Consider the following 20,052-nt stretch of genomic DNA (forward strand, 5'->3'; position numbering starts at 1 on the left):
AGTGGCAGCTTAAGTTTGTACATAGCTTCTTGTGTTTCAAAGGTTCCAAAATTGCAGTATTAGTACTAGCAGAGAGGGAAATAAAAGTAGGATGCTTGGAGGAGACGAGACGTACCTGCGGTTTCATCCTGGGGTTCCAGCGGATGTAGTAGCCAACCCACAGCTCGAGGTGGCGCATGCTGGCCACAGGATAGAGTACGTGGTTGGAGTAGCTCACGTACAAGGGGTTTGTAAAGTCTTCCAGTTGGCTGTTGATATAAGACCAAAGTGATATGGTCTTTTTTGGAAGGCTCTGTAAAGGAAGCAGGTGGAGGAGGCTTTATTCCCCATATGAATCTCAGCATTTATCTACAAAGTGTAACAGCATATATATATATATATATATATATATATATATATGCCTGTCATTAATAAAGAGCTGGTTGCCTTTTTGTAGCTTAAAAAAAAAAAATCACAAACAAACGTTCTTTTGATGTGGTTATTGTGACTGAAGCCCACGGATGCCGGCAGGCACACACGCACCCTGGCACAAACACCCCCTCCTACCCACCCAGCTGCCACCACGGACCAGGAACCGCCATCAGCACAGCAAGGGGACACTGGCATGTGAACTCTCACTGCTTTAGTTAAACTTCACCTCCTTAAAGTGCTCCTGGAGGACTTTCTGGAGTATTTAATTGCAAAGGAAAAAAAGAAAGCATTTGACTTAGCCCCTGATCTAGTGGAATAATTACACTTGTGAATAGTCCCAGTGAAACCAGTGCTGAAGTGCTTTCTAGATTAAGTACTTCACTAGGCTGAGGCCCTAAAAAAAACAACAGAACACACATGCAAACAGCATGCAGGTTTTCTTCTCTGGAAATTACACTTATTTGATCACTGTGGACTAGGGAAACAGGGACCCTGATTTCACTACAGTACAATGCTATCACTTCTGTATTACAGTAAGTTTTTTTTATTATTCTTTTTATTTTTCACCTGATGTGGTATCAAATATAATCACATCAGGTCCACGCAGCACTGGCCTCAATGGATGTTTATGATGTTAGGCTGCAACCTTTTGGTGACAAAATGCCTCATCTTTAGGTAGGTGAGAATGAATGCCACTGCTTTTCCTTCTGATTCCAGACCGGGTGTGAAGGTACAATTCTATATGCTCCTCCCTTGGCAAACAAACCTCGACCAGACTGCAGGGCAGAGCTGGCTGGTGGCAGGACTGAGAGGCATGTCCTTCCAGATACTAGCAGCTCTGTCCTCTCCTGGAAAAACGCAAGCCCAGCAAGAACACCCACTGACACCAGTTACTTGCTGTAACCTATGTGTGCAGAATGACAATGCGCACTTGGTAGTTAAAAGAAATCTCAAGGGACCACTTCAAGGAAAAGGGAGGACAAAAAGGTGCCACCTTCCACAGGGAAGGTTACATTAGACTGAAGTTCAAAGAAAAAACTGCATTTCCAACTACTTGGGAGACACCAGGAGCTACTCAGCCACCAGGGAGTAGCTGACAGCCATGCTGAATGCAGTGGGACTGTCCAGAGGGAAATGGTCTTGCTCTGAAATGTAAAATCTCCAACAGACAGCAGCTTGCACAAAGAGAAAAACACACCGTGTCCCAGCTGTTAGGAAGGGAGCTTGGCATTACTCAGACCTGCATCTTACCACTATCTTTGAGTGCTGAAACAAGTTCTCTAGCAGCATCTGACCAGCTAAAGCAATGGAAGTACCAGGCCTTCACCTTGGAGAGAAGTCATCTTACCTCCTTGACTCTCTGCTGCTCACTGCTGCACAGGAAGGTCCCAAACAAACAGCTGTACAGGTGATCCAGGATGGTTATCAGGAAGTACTCATTGAACTCAAATGCTGTAGGAAACTTTGGAAAGAACCAGAAAATTAGATTGGGATTTCAGAACAGGAATCGCAAATAAACTTCCTCCCACTTTTATGATCTTAGTAAGGAGTTGGCCTCTCTTCTTGATGTCTAAACCAGGGTTTGTCCCTGTTCCCTGCCTGCCTGGATATTCAGGATCATATTTGCTTCTTCCAGAAGCAGCAGTTGCTTTCTTGGAAAGCTGCTTTACACGTGCAGAGAGGAATTTTGAGCAAAAGCCAGAGGTCTGAAGGGTTTGACCGCGGTGTTTATATATACTCAGTGCTGCTTCAAGTTGAAGCTTGCTCTGCTATGCCTGCCCCTCATGACAGATCATACGAGACTGTGAACAAAAGGCTGAAGCACATGTGAAATAATGCATAAAAAGAAAGAGAAGTTTCCCGGGGCCAAATGGAAATAGCCTGTGTGTAACACAGCACTTCCCGGAGGGAACGGCAGGGAGACATCCTGCAACAAAGGTCAGTGGGAGGAACAGGTGGATGGGAAGGGGCTGTGTTTGCTCTTGACATTCCACACAGAAACAATCAGACCCAAGACAGGGAGAACTGAAGCTCCACAAAGGGTCAGTAAGAATACATGCAGCGAACCATGAAGACACACTGGGGCAATGGAGAGGAGAGTGGGAGGCCTTCCTCCATCACAAACCACCCTTCTCTTCCCCAGCTGCCCAGGTTGCAACACCCTGACCTCACCAGCTGCAGCTCAGATGTCTGCTTGTCGGAGCAATCCAAGGAGAGCATGATGTAAGTGACTTTCAGTGATGATAAAGCTTCCCTCTTTCTCTGCTTGGACCTAGTACAGCTTCATATATAGTGCCATTCTTTTCCATTTCACCTGTTTTAATCCATGATAAGCCTAATTTTTTCAGCGAACCACCTGACCATGGCTGACATTTGCCATGTGACACATCTGGTGTCACAGTGGACACAAAAACCTTCCAGATTCCAAATAGCTGGGGAAAAACTTCCCAAACACAGGGAACTGCGCCTCTGCCATGCCCAGTCCGAAGTGAGGAACTCAGCTCTGTACCATCCTGTACGAATCAAGAGTGGCATGTCTGCCTTCAGAATTAGTTACAATGGAGCAAATGCATCTCTTGCTGCAGGTCTGGTTATGGCAGCATCTTGAGCAGAGGTGACAGGGATCTGTCGGCACCCATCATGCTACTGACTAACATCAGCAGCTCAAGTCACTTACGCTTCTGAAGGCACAGTGGGCTACTGGGGATGGCGGGGGTGGCTGGTCCTGCCCATGTTAAGTGTGAGGCAGCTGTGCCCTCTTCCAGGGTGAGGCAAGCTTCTTCTCACAAGCTCACATTTATTACAGCAGCATGTAGGTAAGTGGCACCCACTAACCAGCTAATCTGATGCAAGTCAACATCATGACCTTCTTGTGCGCTTGTGCATTCAGGCTCTTTGCTAAACAGACTCCCAGGAAACTTGTTGCCGGAGTGAAAACAAGAGTAGGAGTCCAGGAAGGAGAGCCTGTGCAGGTCAGCTTGGAAATTATTCCTGTGGCCACACAGACACGTGTTGGCTTTGTGGATATGTGTGCCACCCAGCAACTTACCTGTCTTGTCATTTGCCAGACACAGTCAATGAACTGGAGGAAGACAGGAGAGCGATCCGCATCTGCATGATTCTTATCTCCATGGCCAACTCTCTGAAATAGAGCAGGACAAAGAATACGAATCACACGGGGCTTTGTGGGGAAACTGCTGCAGTCTCCTCTCAGTCACCCAAGCCTTTATCAACAGCTTTAAGAAGGTTCCAATGGGTCTTGATTTTGCTTTGTCCACATCAGTGAGTAAAGGACAATTACTCCCTTCATATTTGAAGTGAAATTTCTTTATGGGGATATTTTCATGCTAAATTAAAACGAGAGTTGTTTGAGTAGAGGCTCCAGATGCTAAGCTGGCACTGATTTCAGTTAATAGCTAAAGTTCAGAAGGAAGAAAAATGAGAATACTTTTTGCTTCAGTTGCAGCTGTTGTCCTGGCTACTTCAGTAGTACAGTGTGCTAGATCTAAACACTACCTACAGGCACAGCATGTGGTGATAACCATCACACAACACCTCACAGCTTCCAAGCACTGTACAAACACTAACCCAGCCCATCTCCTGCCACCTCAAGAGCGGCAGGGATGAAAGTATCCCCAGAAGTAGGCCTCCAACCCTCACCATGCTGTGTGGCCAAGGCATGTGAGGCCTGATTCCTTATAATTAGTGTAGTACGTTAGTGGTTATATATTACTCAGGAGCCCCAAGTACTGTACAAAGACAGAACAAGAACATGTAAGTAACAGAGATCCCTACCTCTTCCATAATACTGTTGTCCCATCACCAAAGATCGTTATCTTCTTTGTATAGACAGGGAAGCTAAAATACTCATTGTTCACATACCAGGTAACAGTTCTGCAGCAGCAAATCCTCAGCTGCTTAGTGCCTCAGTTTGCCCACCTTCCTCAGAGTATTTGACTATGCACCATTGCATGTGCTGTAAACAGACCTTGTTCTAGCCCTTGCCAAAACTAAACAACTGCAAGAGAACAGCTAGGAAAAAAACACAATAGGAACAAAGACTGAAAGGATACTACTGAAAAGCGCTCTCAATTCCCATCAATGCAAACAATAAAAAACTGTTGTGTCACAACTCCATAAAGCTGCCTCTCTGCCAACTCTAGGGACACAGCCACAAGCTACTCTTGGTCCAATCTCAACCTGCCGATCTTTTAACTAAACAATTAAAAGCTTCCCCAAAAATAAAATGTGCCTGAAGAAAATGTGAGGTCAAGGCCATAACGAAATTCCCCAGCCTCTTCAATACCAAGGCATTTGTTAGATGATAGTGTCCAAGCAGTCTCAGAAAACAGGCTGAACTGGAAAGAAAGACAAAAAATACCCCCATGGTCTCTGCCAACTCCCAGCAGAAACGCCTATCCTGAACCCAGAGCACACTGTTAGTTTAAACCTAAGCATAGGAACATGGCATACCAGTCAGGCACTTGAGAGATTTAATACCACCTGTTCCTCATATCTAACCAACACTGTCTTCAAGAAGGTTAAGAGATGACTGGAATTATAGGCAGAAAACAATAGCAGCAGCATTCACCTTTCTTCTGCGAGTTCAGCTGGGAGACTTCTCACAGGAAAGGCTAAACTCCTTTGAAATCCTTCAAGGTGGACAATAACTTTCTGTTCAGTGCCTTCCAAGGGCTAGTGACTCACCAGCTGAAATCTGTGGCCGAAGCTCAGCCACTCCTTCTCCACTAGCACTTCAAAGCCCCTGATAGTTCGGTAGTAGCCATCTAACATGAGCAGAGAGAGAGAGGTGAGCTGGGCTGTCCGGTCCCAGCCATCACTGCAGTGTACAACCACAGATGTCTTCCCTGACTCCACTTTGTCAGCAATTCGAAGGGCTCCAGCGAGAATGAGCTAGGACAAGGAAAAAAAAAAAAGAAAGTAAAGAAGTTACAAAATCTCTTTGGAACAGAAACTGTAAATGAAAAATGGCTAGTGACAACACAGGACAAACCAAGGGCTCTGTCTGCCTCAAGGAGAACGGTAAATCAGTTCCAACTACTTTATAACTAGGACAGCAAATCGGTGAACACATTTTTTGCTCCAGCAAGATGACAACACATCTAACACGTAGTGTAGGCACAACTCTAGAAGAGCCCCTGCTTTAAGCTCAGTCCTTGGACAGCTCAGGATATAAGCACAAGAGCATTCTGTGTCTGAACATGAACACAAAACGGCCATCGCCTTGCAACTGCCCCAGGAGCAGATTTGACCCATCTGCATTAGCAGATCGACAGTGTAAGCTGGACATTTTTAGGAGAGAAAGAGCTTAATTTGAAAAGCAGCACCTGTAGAAGCTGAAGCATTTTGGCCCACATTCTAACTCTGTTTGGATTCCTGAAAGGCTGACAGGGCATGAACTCCCAACATCTGCTGGTCTGGACCAGGCAGTAACACCAGGATGTCAAAGGTCCCCAAGTCAAGAGCATGAAAACTCTGGGACTCCTGTGCTCTAACCAGAGCTTTCACAGTTACACATTACCGAGGAACACACTTCAATATTTCAATCCCCTCTTGTCTCTCTTCCCATCTCCTCAAAATTCCCCATTCCATGAAACTGGTTTCAGTTGTTTATAAATTAAAAAAAAATTGTAAGTCTTTAAATTTCTCATGAATTAAAAATCCAGCACTGAAGTTAGCTCTGGATACATTCCCCAGTAAACACATTGGTATGGACTTGTGGTTACTCAGCCACATCCAGTGGCTACATACCTTGATATGCTCTAGCCAGTGAGTAGACTCTAAATTAGACAGCCAGTGGGTCTCCTCGATATTGGGATACACAATTTCTTTCAGTTTTCTCAGTGACTCTCTCATTACATGAATATTGTGAATGTCCAGGAACACTAATTCTGCATTCTGATAGGCATCCTCGCTCTCATAGCCCCCTCCTTTAGCCTGAAAAACAAAATCCACAGAGAAATCATTATGCAAAACCGTATTGTATATTTTATACCAATTGTTTGTCCTGAGCAAGTATCAGCTGACAAAATACCACAGTGATTGTGCTGTCTAAAGCCGGCAGAAAGCATTGGATTTATCTTACAATTGGAAACAAACATGTACACACACACGCTTTGTGTCTCTTTCCTGCAACAGTTAACGAATGCTATAATTTTTACCAAAGAATATCACATTAAAAGTCTTCTTTTTCTCTGTAATTATCATTTATTCCCATTCAAGCTGCTAGTTCATTAAATTCACTACTCTGTCATTTACAAATTTACCATATTATTATAGAGGAATATATCCCACACACTAATTGCCTTTCCTAAGTGGTGGGAAAGAAAAAAAAAAAATGGCTTTAGTGCAACTAAGCAGTTCTACCATCAAAACAGGGCTTAGAGTGATGGCATGAGATGTAATTTTAAAAAGAGTAGAAAGGAGGACTCTGAGAATGACTGATCTGTCAGCCTCACCTCTGTGCCTGGGAAGGTCATGGAACAGATCTTCCTAGAAACTATGCTAAGGCACATGGAGGACAGGGAGGTGATTCAAGGCATCCAGCAAGGCTTTACCAAGGGCAAGTCCTGCCTGACCAACCTAGTGGCCTCTGTGATGGAGTCACTACATCAGTGGACAAGGCAAGACCTACCAATGTCATCTATTTGGACTTCTGTAAGGCCTTTGATATGGTCCCCCACAACATCCTTCTCTCTAAATTGGAAAGATACGGATTTGATGGGGGGACTGTTTGGTGGATGAGGAATTGGTTGGATGGTCACATCCAGAGGGTAGTGATCAATGGCTCAATGTCCAGATGAAGGCTGGTAAAAAGTGGTGTCCCTCAGGGGTCTGTATTGGGACCAGTACTGTTTAGTATCTTCATCAATGACATAGATTGAGTGCACCCTCAGCGAGTTTGCAGACAACATCAAGATGAATGGTGCAGCTGACACTCCTGAGGGATGGGATGCCATCCAGAGGGACCTGGACAAGCTTGAGAAGTGGGCCTATGTGAACGTCATGAGGTTCAGCAAGGCCAAGTGCAAGGTCCTGCACCTGGCTTGAGGCAATCCCAAGCACAAATACAGGCTGGGTGATGAGCAGATTGAGAGAAGCCCTGCGGAGAAGGACTTGGGGGTAGTAGTGGATGAAAAGCTGGACATGAGCCGACAATGCACACTCACAGCTCAACAAGCCAACCATATCCTGGTCTGCATCAAAAGAAGTGTGAACAGCAGGTTGAGGGAGGGGATTCTACCCCTCTACTCTGCTCTTGTGAGACCTCACGTGCAGTACAGCGTTCAGCTTTGGAGTCCTCAGTACAGGAAAGACATGGTCTTGCTCAAGTGGGTCCAGAGGAGGGCCACAAAAATGATCAGAGGGATAGAACACATCTCTTATGAAGAAAGGCTGGGAGAGTTGAGATTGTTCAGCCTGGAGAAGAGGCTCCTGGGAGACGTTTACTGTGGGCTTTCAGTACTTCAAGCAGGCTTATAAGAAAGATGGAGACAAATATTTTCATAGGGCCTGTTGCGATAGGACAAGGGGTAACAGTTTCAAGCTAAAAGAGGGTAGATTCAGGCTAGATATAAGGAAGAAATTTGTTACAATGAGGGTGGTGAAGCACTGGCACAGGTTGCCCAGAGAGGTGGTAGATGCCCCATCCCTGGAAACATTCAAGGTCAGGTTGGTCAGGGCTCTGAGCAACCTGATCTAGTTGAAGATGTCCCTGCTCATTGCAGGGGGGTTGGACTAGGTAACCATTAAAGGTCCCTTACAACCCAAACTATTCTATAACAGCAGGAAGAACACAGCAACATTCATAGACATTAAAGATTCCCATCTTATAGTCTGAAATTAAATTATATTTTGAAATTAAAGATCATTAAGCTGGATTTTCAGAAGTGCTGAGTGTCCCCTGCTCCCATCAGGGTTAACAGGGACAGAGTTCCAGTGCTGTTAGGGGAAGCAGTCTTTCAATTATGTGAAGTGAAAAATGGTCATACAAAATATCCAGGCTGCTAGACTTTGACCTCAGAACTACTTTGATCTTTTTTCCCCTCATCCAATCTCATTTTCCATTGAATATTAATCCAAATGGACCTTTAGTAGTCACACTGATATCTTACAGATATTACTGCAGGTGTAAAAGTCTGTTTAGAGAACCAGTTCATTGCATATGATTCCCTTCACAGTGGAAAATCCTTCGTGATCCTCAGAAATAATTTGAAATGGAATTACATTCCCATCTTTAGACAGAGGAAAAAGCACCTGACCTTATTGGCTACAGCATTCACACTAGGTCTTGCATCAAATATGAAGATTTTGTGGGACTGAGCATTGGAATCCATAATGGCTTGAAGGTACTTTTCATCCTCCTTGCTTCGTTTGCCACTCACTCCCACCATTGGCTGGCTACAGCGAGTGATCGTTGCTTGACTTTCTGGGTGAATCCATGACAATACCTTCGAAAACAAATGAGAAGAAAATTAAGGAAAAAATGGGATTCACTAAACCACTGAAGTGTTTTACCTGTAATGGCTTGTTCTGGGATCCTACCATGCATAAGGTGGTTCCAGAAGGCTGGATTATATTAAATGACAACTGAATGAAATAAAGAACACTTCTGTCCTTACTCATTCATTCTGGTGGCATTCCCAAAGTCTGAACAAACAAGGGGTGACTGAATAGGTTTAAGTCTGACTTTTAAATATGATGCGGACTGTTTTCTTGCTATCATGTCAGTCACAAACACAGATTCTTGCTCTGCAGTCACTGGGCTATGACTTACTCAATGTTACACCATGTAAAAAAAGTTGAGCGCTTTAGGAACAGATTTAATTTTCTATAGACTTGAGAATTAAAACAGTACATTTTCAGTTACTGCTGACATAATCATCATAATGTGTTGTGTCTTAATTTCATTGAATAAGAGTTTTCATCAAGAGTGTCACTAAGTATTTCTCTCTATCCTGAAAGTCAGAGTAGGCCAGACAATTGTAGACAAACAAATAGGGCTTCTTTGTGTTTCCCAGGAACTCAACTGAGATTCGGTCTGGGTTGTGCTAAGTTATCTTATTCTCATTTTGGTTTAGACTACATCTCTTCCACAACAGTAGTTCTAGCAGATAATGTTGCTTTCTAACTCCTCAAACAAGTTGCTGTCACTTTTACTATCCATTGACCACTTATTTGCTCCCTGGCATCCACTCACCCTGATCTCGCTATTATTTATGGCCCAAAGGTATGTAACAGAACCACATTAAAGTGGCTTCTTTTGTCATACTCACTGGTATGCGTCCTCTTGATCTGAAAGATGCTACTCTCTTTAATTCTTCATCGGGAATGTTTACGGGCACAGCTAGAATGGCAGGGTATGTATCACACAGCTCGTAGCGCTCATTAATCTTGGTCAACCTCCAGCTTTCATTTGGAATTCCCTAAAGAGGGAACACCAGCAGGTTAGCAAATGAGTTGTTCTGAGACCTCAGCACAGTGAAATCCCCAGACCTGAAATTCAAGGCAACTTTTGCTAATGAAGGACATTTAGGACTGGAGCCTGGGACTGCATTATCTTGGTAACTTGCATTTCATGCCTTTTCCCAGAGGTACATGTTTTGCATCACATCACTGAAGAAAAGGAAAACTGCAGAGGCAGAACAGGAGACTGCAGGCAGGCTCACCTATGGCAAAAGAACTGTGGAGGCTACAGATGTGGCAACACAGGTGATCCCCATTACAGCATCTTTAACAAACCTCCTGGTCTCCTCATGGTGCTTACAGGAGAGCCAGGAGCAGGACAGAACAGGTGACTGACAGTCCTCACTCCTCTCAGCACTTAGCTCAAAAATGGTGGGTGGAGACTGGGGATGAGGAGACATGATAGGATGGAGGGGGAAGACAGAAGGGAGAAGAGGCAGTAAAACACCCCAAAAATATCAGTCTGTTTTGGGCCTTGTTCAGTGTTTGTGGCACAGCTGTGCAATCCCCTAAAACCACCAGAAAGCTAATAACTGTTATGTCTCTGGCTGTGTGACTGTATGCGATCTAGACAGCGATATGCAACTCTCATGTTCCTCTCAGACTAAGCTCTCTGGTTGTGCCAGTCTGACTCAGGCTGGGGGAGCAGGGAATCCACACACACACACACACACACACACACACACACACATTGCTAAGCTCAGTGTGACCTGATGGGGAAGCAACTCAACAGCTTCCCAAACAATATCCTCCAGGCAACACCCAAAGCACAATGGGGGGGATGATCCTGACAACCCACAGACTTAGTTTGGCTGACGCTGGGAGTTAACAGATCAAAACGGTGTGGTTGCTACTGCGTGTCTGCAAGGAGAGATTTAAACAGACACTTGCTGCAGCAGGGGTGAGCACCGACACAAAGCATGTCTGTGGGGAAGACAGATCTACTACAGTGAACATGGCCAGACTGTTAAGCACAGAGTCTGTTTTAGAGGCGCATCAGCTCTTAAGACAATACATGCTTCTGTTCTAATAAACAGTACTTCATTTTAAGGAGGGTGGTGGGACACTGATTACCACTGTCGTGGCTCCCACAGGAAATAAATGACAAATCTAACACAGGTCAGATGAGCCGTGGTAATTATGGTTGACCCACACAGACTGCAGCCAGTTCTCCATCAGAGCAGTGAGTCATGCTGTCAAAACAGGTCATGGGTAGAAATCTAGGGAGGGGACAGATCTTCTGTTCAATACTGGTCACACCCTGCTTGTGATTCACTCCTGGTCCTGGGGCCCTCCCTGGGAAGGAAATGTTACTACAGGGAATCAACAGAGGTGCCAGGATTGTGAGGACCCCAAAACCTTAAAGGAAAGCTATTTCTGGCACTGCCTGAAGCCAAAGAAGTGGCAGAAATAGGCATCAGACAGTATGTATACACAGTCCAAGCTTACTGATGGGTAAAACATGCTCAGAGGTCTACCTGCTGTACACATCCAGGATGGAATCTCCTGGGTCCACCAGCTCTGCTGTCAACCAGGGAAGAGCAAGACTCTTGCTCTTAGCTGTTCGTCAGCTGTGATCCAACTGGTTACTGTCGGGAAGTGAACTAATGGCAAATGACTAAAATTGTTCTCAGTCCTGTCCTAGTAAGTACATGACTGCACTGCAATGGATCCAACAGCAACACTTAGAGATTTCACCTCCTCCAAATCTGAATTAAAACTACACTGTTGGCACACTCCTGGCAAGGAAAATGGGAGCTGACAAGCAGTTACAGGCCTCCTTTTTGTTCTACCCTGAAACTCTACCAGTGCTCACTGAGATCAGTCAGACACTGGTGCTGCAAAGCATCCTCTTCACAGTGCTGGGCAGAATGGCTTCAGCACAGACTGCTTGATCCAGAGCCAACACCTCCAAAGCTCTAAGCCTTTCAGCTGCCACACTGACAAATTTGAATGAAATCTTTCCTCTGCAATAGCCCAGACCAGGAAAATCCATGACAAGCCCCCAAAGAAAGAAAAGATGGTGTGTCAGCATTCAAATGTCCTTTGAATCATGGGGAATGTCTGCCTTCCCCTGGCACAGGAGCCTTGAATCACAGCACCACCAAAAGCGGGCTTTGGAGTCAGACTGTGACTTTCTCTAAGGACATGAAGCAAACAGGAATAAGTGAAGTGGGCTAGAAGAGAAGGCGAATCTGCCTCTTCCCAAGACATTTGTCATGATGCAGTGTAGCTTCTGCATTTATTCCTGCTCTTTCAGATTTGTGCTTTCTTCAGCTGGAATCAATAGAAAAAGCTAAATGTGATAAAAAGCACATTGGTATTTCCTCATATAAGATGTATTTCACTGCTTCCTGATAAGTTGCAAGCACCCTAAAGCCTGCTATCAAACCAACCCAAACTCTTACAGATGTAACTCAAGAAGCCTCTGCAGGCTCAGGACTGGCTCTGGGAGCTGCTGTTAACAGCAGGCACGATCGTCCTGAAGCTGCTAGGGAGCGTGGCTGCTGGGTGTCCACATCAGTGACTGGAGCTTGCTGCCCTGACTAGTGCACAAAGTCTGCCTTCACCAGGTAATTAATGCTGCTAGTAGACCCTGATTTCAGGAGGATTCACATGTTCTGTTACTGACAGAGGGTAAGGTGAGGAAGGCAACATGGCCACATCTATAGTCATAAATTGGATGTGCCCATGACTGCTCTCACTGAGACCAGCTGGCACAGTGCACCTCACATCCATACTATTAAACTCATTTATCCTCAAAACAGGGCAGTTTATTCGAACTGACAACTGGTGATGCTTGGCTTGCATCAGCCTCTGAACTGTGCCCAGGTTTGGGAGCAGGCAAGCTGGCCTTGCAGTCCTCCCCCTTTTCTACTTCACAGGGGCCCAACTGCCTCTTCAGGTCCCAGCTCTGACATGGCTCAGCTGCACAACCGCAGCTCAGGCTGACAAGGACACTGAAAAGCCATGTGAAAGAGCTGGGTGAAAATCTATAGAAAGGCGAGAAATGTAAAACTGCAGACAGAGGAAGAAGATTGTTGAGATGAGGATCGCTGGTAGGTCAAGGTTTCAAGAGGGAAAACAACATCATGAAATGGTATAAAATCCAAAAGGAAAAACTGCGAGTTTAGTAGGCAGTCATTAGGTGGGGGCCAACAGCTGGGTCACCTGTCTGCTGGTGTTGCCATTACTGATGGAAGATGGCAACAACAACCTGACTGAGGGAGGTGCAGAGGCTGATCCTTCTCTCATTGGTGCCTGCCTGGCCAAGAAAGTCTCTTCGGATGCCTTCTCTGAGGTGCTGAGTACTAATGTTCAGCCCAGTAGCTAGTTAAATCTCAGCAATGTTTTTTGTGTGTTAGCCAGTTAAATAATTGCTTCACACTCTCAGTCTGCATCCACCTTGCTGGAAAAGTACCTTCATGCACAGCTAAAGATGCTCAAACCCACTCACTCAAAAGAGGGACGGTAACAGCCTGGACTGAAGCTGTGCCTGGAACTTGCAATGAAGGTGCCCCAGTGCTTGGGAACACTCCTTGTAACCGTATCATCTAACCATAGTGATGCAGCCTTTGTGTCTTCTCCACACACAAACCAGACTTGGTTTCCCTCTAGATAGTCATTCATGTCTTACTTTAATGACCTGTGCTCAGTTATCACTTGACCTATGCATCTTGTAGAAGATGGAGTTTCTTTGTCTGCAGGGAAAAACTGTTGAAGACACACTAGCACGGCACTGAAACCACCACTGTGCAAAGCACATATTTAAGCTTAAGCACATGAGGATCTTTCACTGACAGGAAAAAAATACTCTCCTTGCTGGAATTACACGCAGTCACATCTCTCTACAGGATCCAGTGGACCAGCTCTGAGCTTAGCCACACAGATACACCCTGAGCTGCAGCAGGTAAGGCGGGGAGGGACCCGAGTTACACACCAGCAGCACCTCTCTCAAACTTGGTTTGAGCCGTGAGATACCAGAGGCTGAGCACATTAGTTCAGGCACATCCCTCCACCGACACAGGACACAGCTGCCAGGGCCAAGCTGGTCCCTCTGTTGTGTACTCAGCCCAGGCCGTGTCCACTCAGCACAAGAGAGCTGTGATCCATTTTGCAGTAGAGACACGCCTAGCATAAGCAGGACCTCAGTTAAACCATGGGATACTTAACAGTTCCATTCTCATTATACTTCCCTAAGTTATACGCAACAATCCTCTGTAGGATAGTGTTCTCATGCTCTACCTTCCCCACTCTGCTTGTATACTAATGTTGGGTACTACTTTTATCCTCAAAACAGGCCAGCTACTCTTCTGAATTATTTATTTTTATGTTTTCTCTGAAAGCTGCAACCACAGCCCAATACTGTGGCTCCCTGGTAGATATGACCAGAGCATAGGATTAGATGAGCATGAGTTCCGTAGGGAAACATCACACATTTCCAGCTTCACAACCCCTTGTAATATTTTCCAAACGCTCCCCACCTTGTTAAGGCAAATGAAAGCTTTAAGTTAGTCCAAAGGCATCTCAAGGCCTTTTGGTTTCAACTGAGTCTTATTCACTTTGCAATTCTGTTTTATACTCTGCCAGCCTGTGTGTAATAAAAATCAGGGAGCAATTTCAGTTTTAAATTTCATTTGCCACATGTGATTCCATTTACCGACCAAGTCCCAAACCTCTCTGAGTTCCTTTTGTTCTCTACAGGTTGTTTATTACTCCCTGTAGCTTTACACCATCACAGATTTTTAATAAGTTACATATTTCCATCTTTCCCAAGAATGCTAACAGAGAAGTCAGGGGTTTACTGAATATCTTTCCTAATTGCTATAGTCTCTATCATATCAACACACTTGTATTAATCTGAAAAAAAAATTATAAGTAAATCATACCACACACAAACTTGCCATGTCTACCAGTGTAGACATAGATCCTACTCTAAAAGTCTTTTCTGGATGCCTGGTAGTTGGCTTCTACTTCTGCTCCACTCCCTCTCTATGTGTCCCTGATTCCACAGGGAAATGACTGATCCAGCCTAAGACATACCAAGTTAATGCCTGGCCATACTGCTGGGCTGAGTATGCCCTAGGCCAGCTCTTCTCTAACAGTTTTTAAACCAATTCTAAAAGGTCCTACAGATTGTGCATATGTCCTGCTTTTCTATTTCTGATCACAATTCATGCAGTCAGAGACAGGTAATCTCCTTATCTGATTGGTGATGCCAGTTTTCTTTCACTGTTAACGAATCCCTGCTGCCATTTACGGACATAATCCTGATTTACTGTAGCATTTGTTATTGCTTTAACAGAACCTGGTTGGATTAAGAAAAAAGGCTAAGACAGTCACACAGATAAACTGAACATCCATAGTTATATATGCTGAAATTAAATAAACAGACTGAAATACCTAAAAGTTTTGGAGGGGACATAAAGCTTCATGCTGCAGGACCTTAATCAATCTAACAAAAGGGATGAAATTCTCTTCCTGGCCAGATCACAACACAAACATCTACTGCAGTATGGTTTGCCTCTTCTTCAGCAGCTGGTGTTGGTCACTTTTGGAGATAAGCTATTGGAACAGATGGATTGAGTGATCTGGAATGGGAATGACTGTGGCCCACCATGGGTAAAATTCAGATAGTCCGTGGCTGCCAAATAACCTGGTTTGGATTCATTTTTGCGGATACCAATGTAAGCAAATGACGGGGGGTTCAGCATATGGACATTAGTTTGTTTTCTTGACATAAAAGCAGTCAGACTAAGTTTTTCCTGTCCACTCAAAAATGATACAAAAGCAGGTCATAACAAAAGTAGTACACATTGCAGCAAGGTCTCAATTGTGACATGCTTTACACACAACAGTGCTACCTTGTGTGACCAGAAACAAATACACAGAATCAGATCACAGCCCAGAGTCTGATTTTCTTTACAGAAAGGCCTTGAAGAGCTGCAAATCACATGAATGTAAATATTTGTATCCTTTCACTGTGTAACCAGGCTCCTGCAAAATTTAACGTACATCTACTCACAATATAAAAACTAATATGGACAGAAAAGCTTGTATTCTAAAAACAGTTATGCCAGGATTTCTTCTTTCCAGGTATTGCAAGAATGTCTTTTGTACTTCATCTGTTTTAACTGAAGCTTGCTTAAGTGAATGCTGTGCTTTTCAATGGAGCATTGAAATGCTTTCTTGATAGCACAGGTATTCTTTAGTCTTTACTCCAGAGTTCTCAGCCCTATAAAGAAACAGCCTGCCCGTATAGCTTGAGCTGCAGATCCGTCTTTATAAACAATTTTTTCCTTAAAATAACTACCAAGAGGCAAGTTCTAAATGAAGCAATAATCACTGCATTATCTGGTCTTAGTCAAAGTCAGCCTTAGATACAACGCATGCCATTGATTACAAATGATCAGAGTTTGTCTCTACTAGCATTTTAGATTGTGGTATCTCATTGCGCTTTTTTTGCAATGAAGACAGCAGAGGTAAGATACATCTCACTTTCAATTAGCAGCCTAGAAGCCAACGATCTATCTTAGGCAGCTATTTTAGGAGTGAACAAATCACCCCCAACAGTGAAGCGCTCTCTCCCCATCTGTTAATGACAGGCCTAGATAACCAATTTAGAAGGCATATCCAGCTTTTAGAAGACTAGAGCTAGAAAAATTAATCTTTTCCTTAGGTTTTGGATGCCAGCAATCAGATGAACAACTAGGCTAGGACAGAGGTCTGGTTTTTTTTTGTCTTATGGGAAGGATCCAACTAAATCTTTAAGTTACATGGCTTAAAATTTCTTAATTTTACAAAGGAAAATTGGTTTTATCCTGGCAGATCTGGATGAGACAGAAGTTTACTGTGTCCAGGGCAAATGTATCATGAAATTGTGCTGTTCATTCTACTTGAGAATTTTATGACAAAAATGATTTAATTATAAAAAGCAAAATTCTCCCATCTTTTCCCAAAGGGAGGACCACTCGAGTTTTTAACACAGCATTCCTAACTGACAGCCTGCCAGTTCATTAATACCTTCAACCAGTCTACTCTGGACACACTACAACTGTCTGTTCTAAGCTATGGTTAATCACAGCACTCTCTAGGTTGATCCTTATGCTGATTCCCCAAGAAAATGAAGGCATTCTACATTGAGGTTTTTTCCTTCCAACTTCCTGTTTGAGACAAGAAAAACTGGAAAGAATTAAAGCTGATACAAGCAAGAGCTGAGGTGTGAAACTCAGCAATGGGATGCCTGTACCTGCAAAATGCATCCTCCATTCCTCACTGCCAGCAGTGGCTGATGACTAAGCCAGAGCAATAGTTTTTTCTACCAAAGCCTAAAGTCAGCTCTCTGCAGTCTGAGTAATCTCCATCAGTGGATGCTGCTATCTCTAAAGCTGTATTGCTGTCATCAGTCACTGAAGTGTGGAGAACAATGTCCTAACTCTGCCTGCACGACATTTGTCAGCAGGATCATTCTCTGCTCCATGCAACTTGTAATTATATTCCTGCACAGAGTTTCACTTCTGAAGAGCAGAGAGGATGAGGAAGGACATGGCACAATACCCACCTGTCTCCTGTACTCCCAAGTGGGGTCGTACACCTTCCATCCATTTTCTGGGAAAACCTCTTTGTACTCAAATGCAAAAAGTGGCTGAAAGAAAGAAAATTTACCATTAAGAGCCCAGTCAGAGATCATTTCCAGGATGTTTGATAACTCAAATAGTAACTCGTGACTGGTCTTTCTTTTCTTCCCACTCCACTACTTTTCTTTCAGGCCTTTGTGAAAAAGATTAACATACTTACTGTAGTAGGTATTTAGTACAACAATGTACTTCCATCTATACCCCTGATCTTGCTCGTCTATTAACTAGTACTTCATGGGCAGAAGAAGGAGTTTATTGAAGCAACAATTGCTGCGTCATAACATCACAGAGCAGACAAACTGCATTCCACATTTGGGGCAGTGTAGTCACCATTAGCTGTAAACCTCTGATGAACGTCACTGTGCTTTGAATTAATCACTGTGCTTTGAATACTAGGATGTATCTAATCCATTCTCCATGCATGAAGGAACTCAGACGCATGGTAGTAGACTTTTCCTGTTTTCTATACCATCTAAACTCCTACAGAACTAATTCTAAACCAGATTTTAAAACCAGCATTTCTCCTCCTTCAACAAAATGCACCCCATGTGAACATTGTACCAAGTAGATGGGACTGAAGAGAACAGCTTATTGCCACTCTGAGTCTGTTGGTGAAAGCTGAAAAGAAAAATACTTACCAGATTATTGGAAACTGGGAAAGCATATTTCATTAGGTTCTCAAATATGGATCGTCTAGTTCTCCCTTCAGGCTTATGAGCAAATCGCAAGTTTCTAATATCCTGGGAAAAAAAGAGGGAAATCAAATTGAAGATTTCTGAACCACTTCACAATCCAAAGAAAATCCAAAAGCCAAAATTCAAAATAGGGTCACACCATGATGCTCTTTCTAGTACTGATTTAATATCATACTTTAAACACTGTTTATTGCAACTCTAGGCTTGGTTGAGTGATGGCACTTGGTTGAGTGAGGTCTGAAGCCTCCAACAAAGCCTGCTACAACTGCTGAGGAGCAGAGGGAGTGCGCCTGATCGCAGCATCTTGCCTTCACATGAAGCTCTCTATCTGCCAAAAGTCTAGGGGAGAGCCTTGCTTAGGGACAAGCTATCTCTGATCAACAGGACTTTGTGAGACAGACCTCCTAGCTCTTACTGGGCTCTCATGCTGAGCTATGACAGAAGACAGCTCGAAGGGACTGCCTCACAAAGTACCTCCATAGAGCTACTGCATGTAGGAGCTCAAGTCCAGCCAGTTTGGTGCAAAGCAACCAATGCCATCTCCCTTTAAAGCTTCCATCTTTCAGAGCACTCAAGAGGATGTCTTAAAACTGAGAACTACTCCACTTCGCACAGCAGCAGCACAGTTTCCACAAAGAGTGGTAACCCAGGACCTCCTCTCCATACTTATCTACAAAATAAAATTTGGAAACTAAATAAAGTATCTCTAAGATGCCAAGATTTTCCAGTCAAGCCTACAACTCAAATACTTGTAATAAACAGCTTAAAAGCCACCAGCAAGAAATGAGCCGTTAAGTTCAGGCATATGAAGATGGTACAGCAAGTCAGAGAATGAGATAAACAGCTGAAGACTTAGCTTTCTCACAAAACTGAAATTAGGTAATTAGTCTCAGACAGAGAATATTTCAGGACGCATAAGCGTTACCTGTACTATTCTGTTATTGCATTAAACTGCCCAGCACATTCTGGGCCAGGCAGGCTGGCATATACATACATGTGTGTGTGTGTCTGTGTGTGTGTATATACGTATGTATATATGCTGTGTAGGGCCAAGATACCCATCGTACAGTCTGTGCCTGGGTCTCCCATCCAGGGAAACCATGTAGTTGACTCTAAACTTGACCATGTGTGCAAATTTGCATGTAGGCAAAGTGGCTGAGGACTAAGAATCCAGATCAAAACAGGGAACAAATCAGCTTGCCAGCACAAGCACCCCACTATGTTAATCAGGAAGAATCATGGCTGCGATAGGACGAGGGAGCAGCTGGATGATTTAGTATAGATTATATCAACTGCTCTTGACTCAGCACATCCACAGTTTGAGAGTCTGCTTCGCTTCCTGGTGCCTCAAGATCACAGCAGTGACCAGAGCAGTTTGGGACTCCTTTTCATTCCTCCATCTGGCCTTACCCAGCAAGTGGCACACTTTCAGCCTTGATGGGGCTCTGAAAAGAGCTCTAAGCAGCCCAAGACCTACAAGATTCAGAATCCAGCTTTCTTCACATGGCCACTGCGGGAAGCAGACAGGCCATGCTCTGGTGAACAGTGGAGGTATGGATTTAGAACTGGAGGTGATGGCTTTATCTAGTTTGTGGGTCTATAGTAAGTAGACACAAGGTGGTGAATAGGTAATTTTTACTGAAGTTTGCATGTCCAGTAATTCCAAGAGGTTGAGAGGCACATGTGAAATACGTACTGCCTTTAAAGAAATAAAAGAACAGCCTTGAGGAGGACAGTGCTACTTGCCAGTCCCTCACCACAAAGCACAGCAGCAGGTGGACATAAGATAACAATTTAGGGGTAAATGTGCCCCTTTCTTGCTC

The 20,052-nt window shown here is 44.1% G+C and overlaps 1 protein-coding gene across 3 annotated transcripts in view; it reads right to left on the minus strand.

Annotated features, from left to right (window-relative positions):
- The window catches only part of MTMR2 (myotubularin related protein 2), a 64,679-nt gene that overhangs the window by 2,923 nt on the left and 41,704 nt on the right, over window positions 1-20,052 (minus strand). For all 3 annotated transcript variants that reach the window (XM_042792608.1, XM_032990876.2, XM_032990878.2), the window contains 9 exons: window positions 18,173-18,274; window positions 17,459-17,542; window positions 9,708-9,857; window positions 8,694-8,882; window positions 6,184-6,369; window positions 5,119-5,325; window positions 3,461-3,553; window positions 1,760-1,873; window positions 116-292 (listed from right to left, as the gene is read on the minus strand). In XM_042792608.1, the coding sequence (XP_042648542.1) occupies window positions 116-292; window positions 1,760-1,873; window positions 3,461-3,553; window positions 5,119-5,325; window positions 6,184-6,369; window positions 8,694-8,882; window positions 9,708-9,857; window positions 17,459-17,542; window positions 18,173-18,274 (1,302 nt within the window). The remainder of the gene's footprint in view (window positions 1-115; window positions 293-1,759; window positions 1,874-3,460; window positions 3,554-5,118; window positions 5,326-6,183; window positions 6,370-8,693; window positions 8,883-9,707; window positions 9,858-17,458; window positions 17,543-18,172; window positions 18,275-20,052) is intronic.

This window comes from Tyto alba, unplaced genomic scaffold, assembly GCF_018691265.1.
Source record: "Tyto alba isolate M040663 unplaced genomic scaffold, T.alba_DEE_v4.0 Super-Scaffold_2, whole genome shotgun sequence".
Lineage (NCBI taxonomy): Eukaryota > Metazoa > Chordata > Aves > Strigiformes > Tytonidae > Tyto > Tyto alba.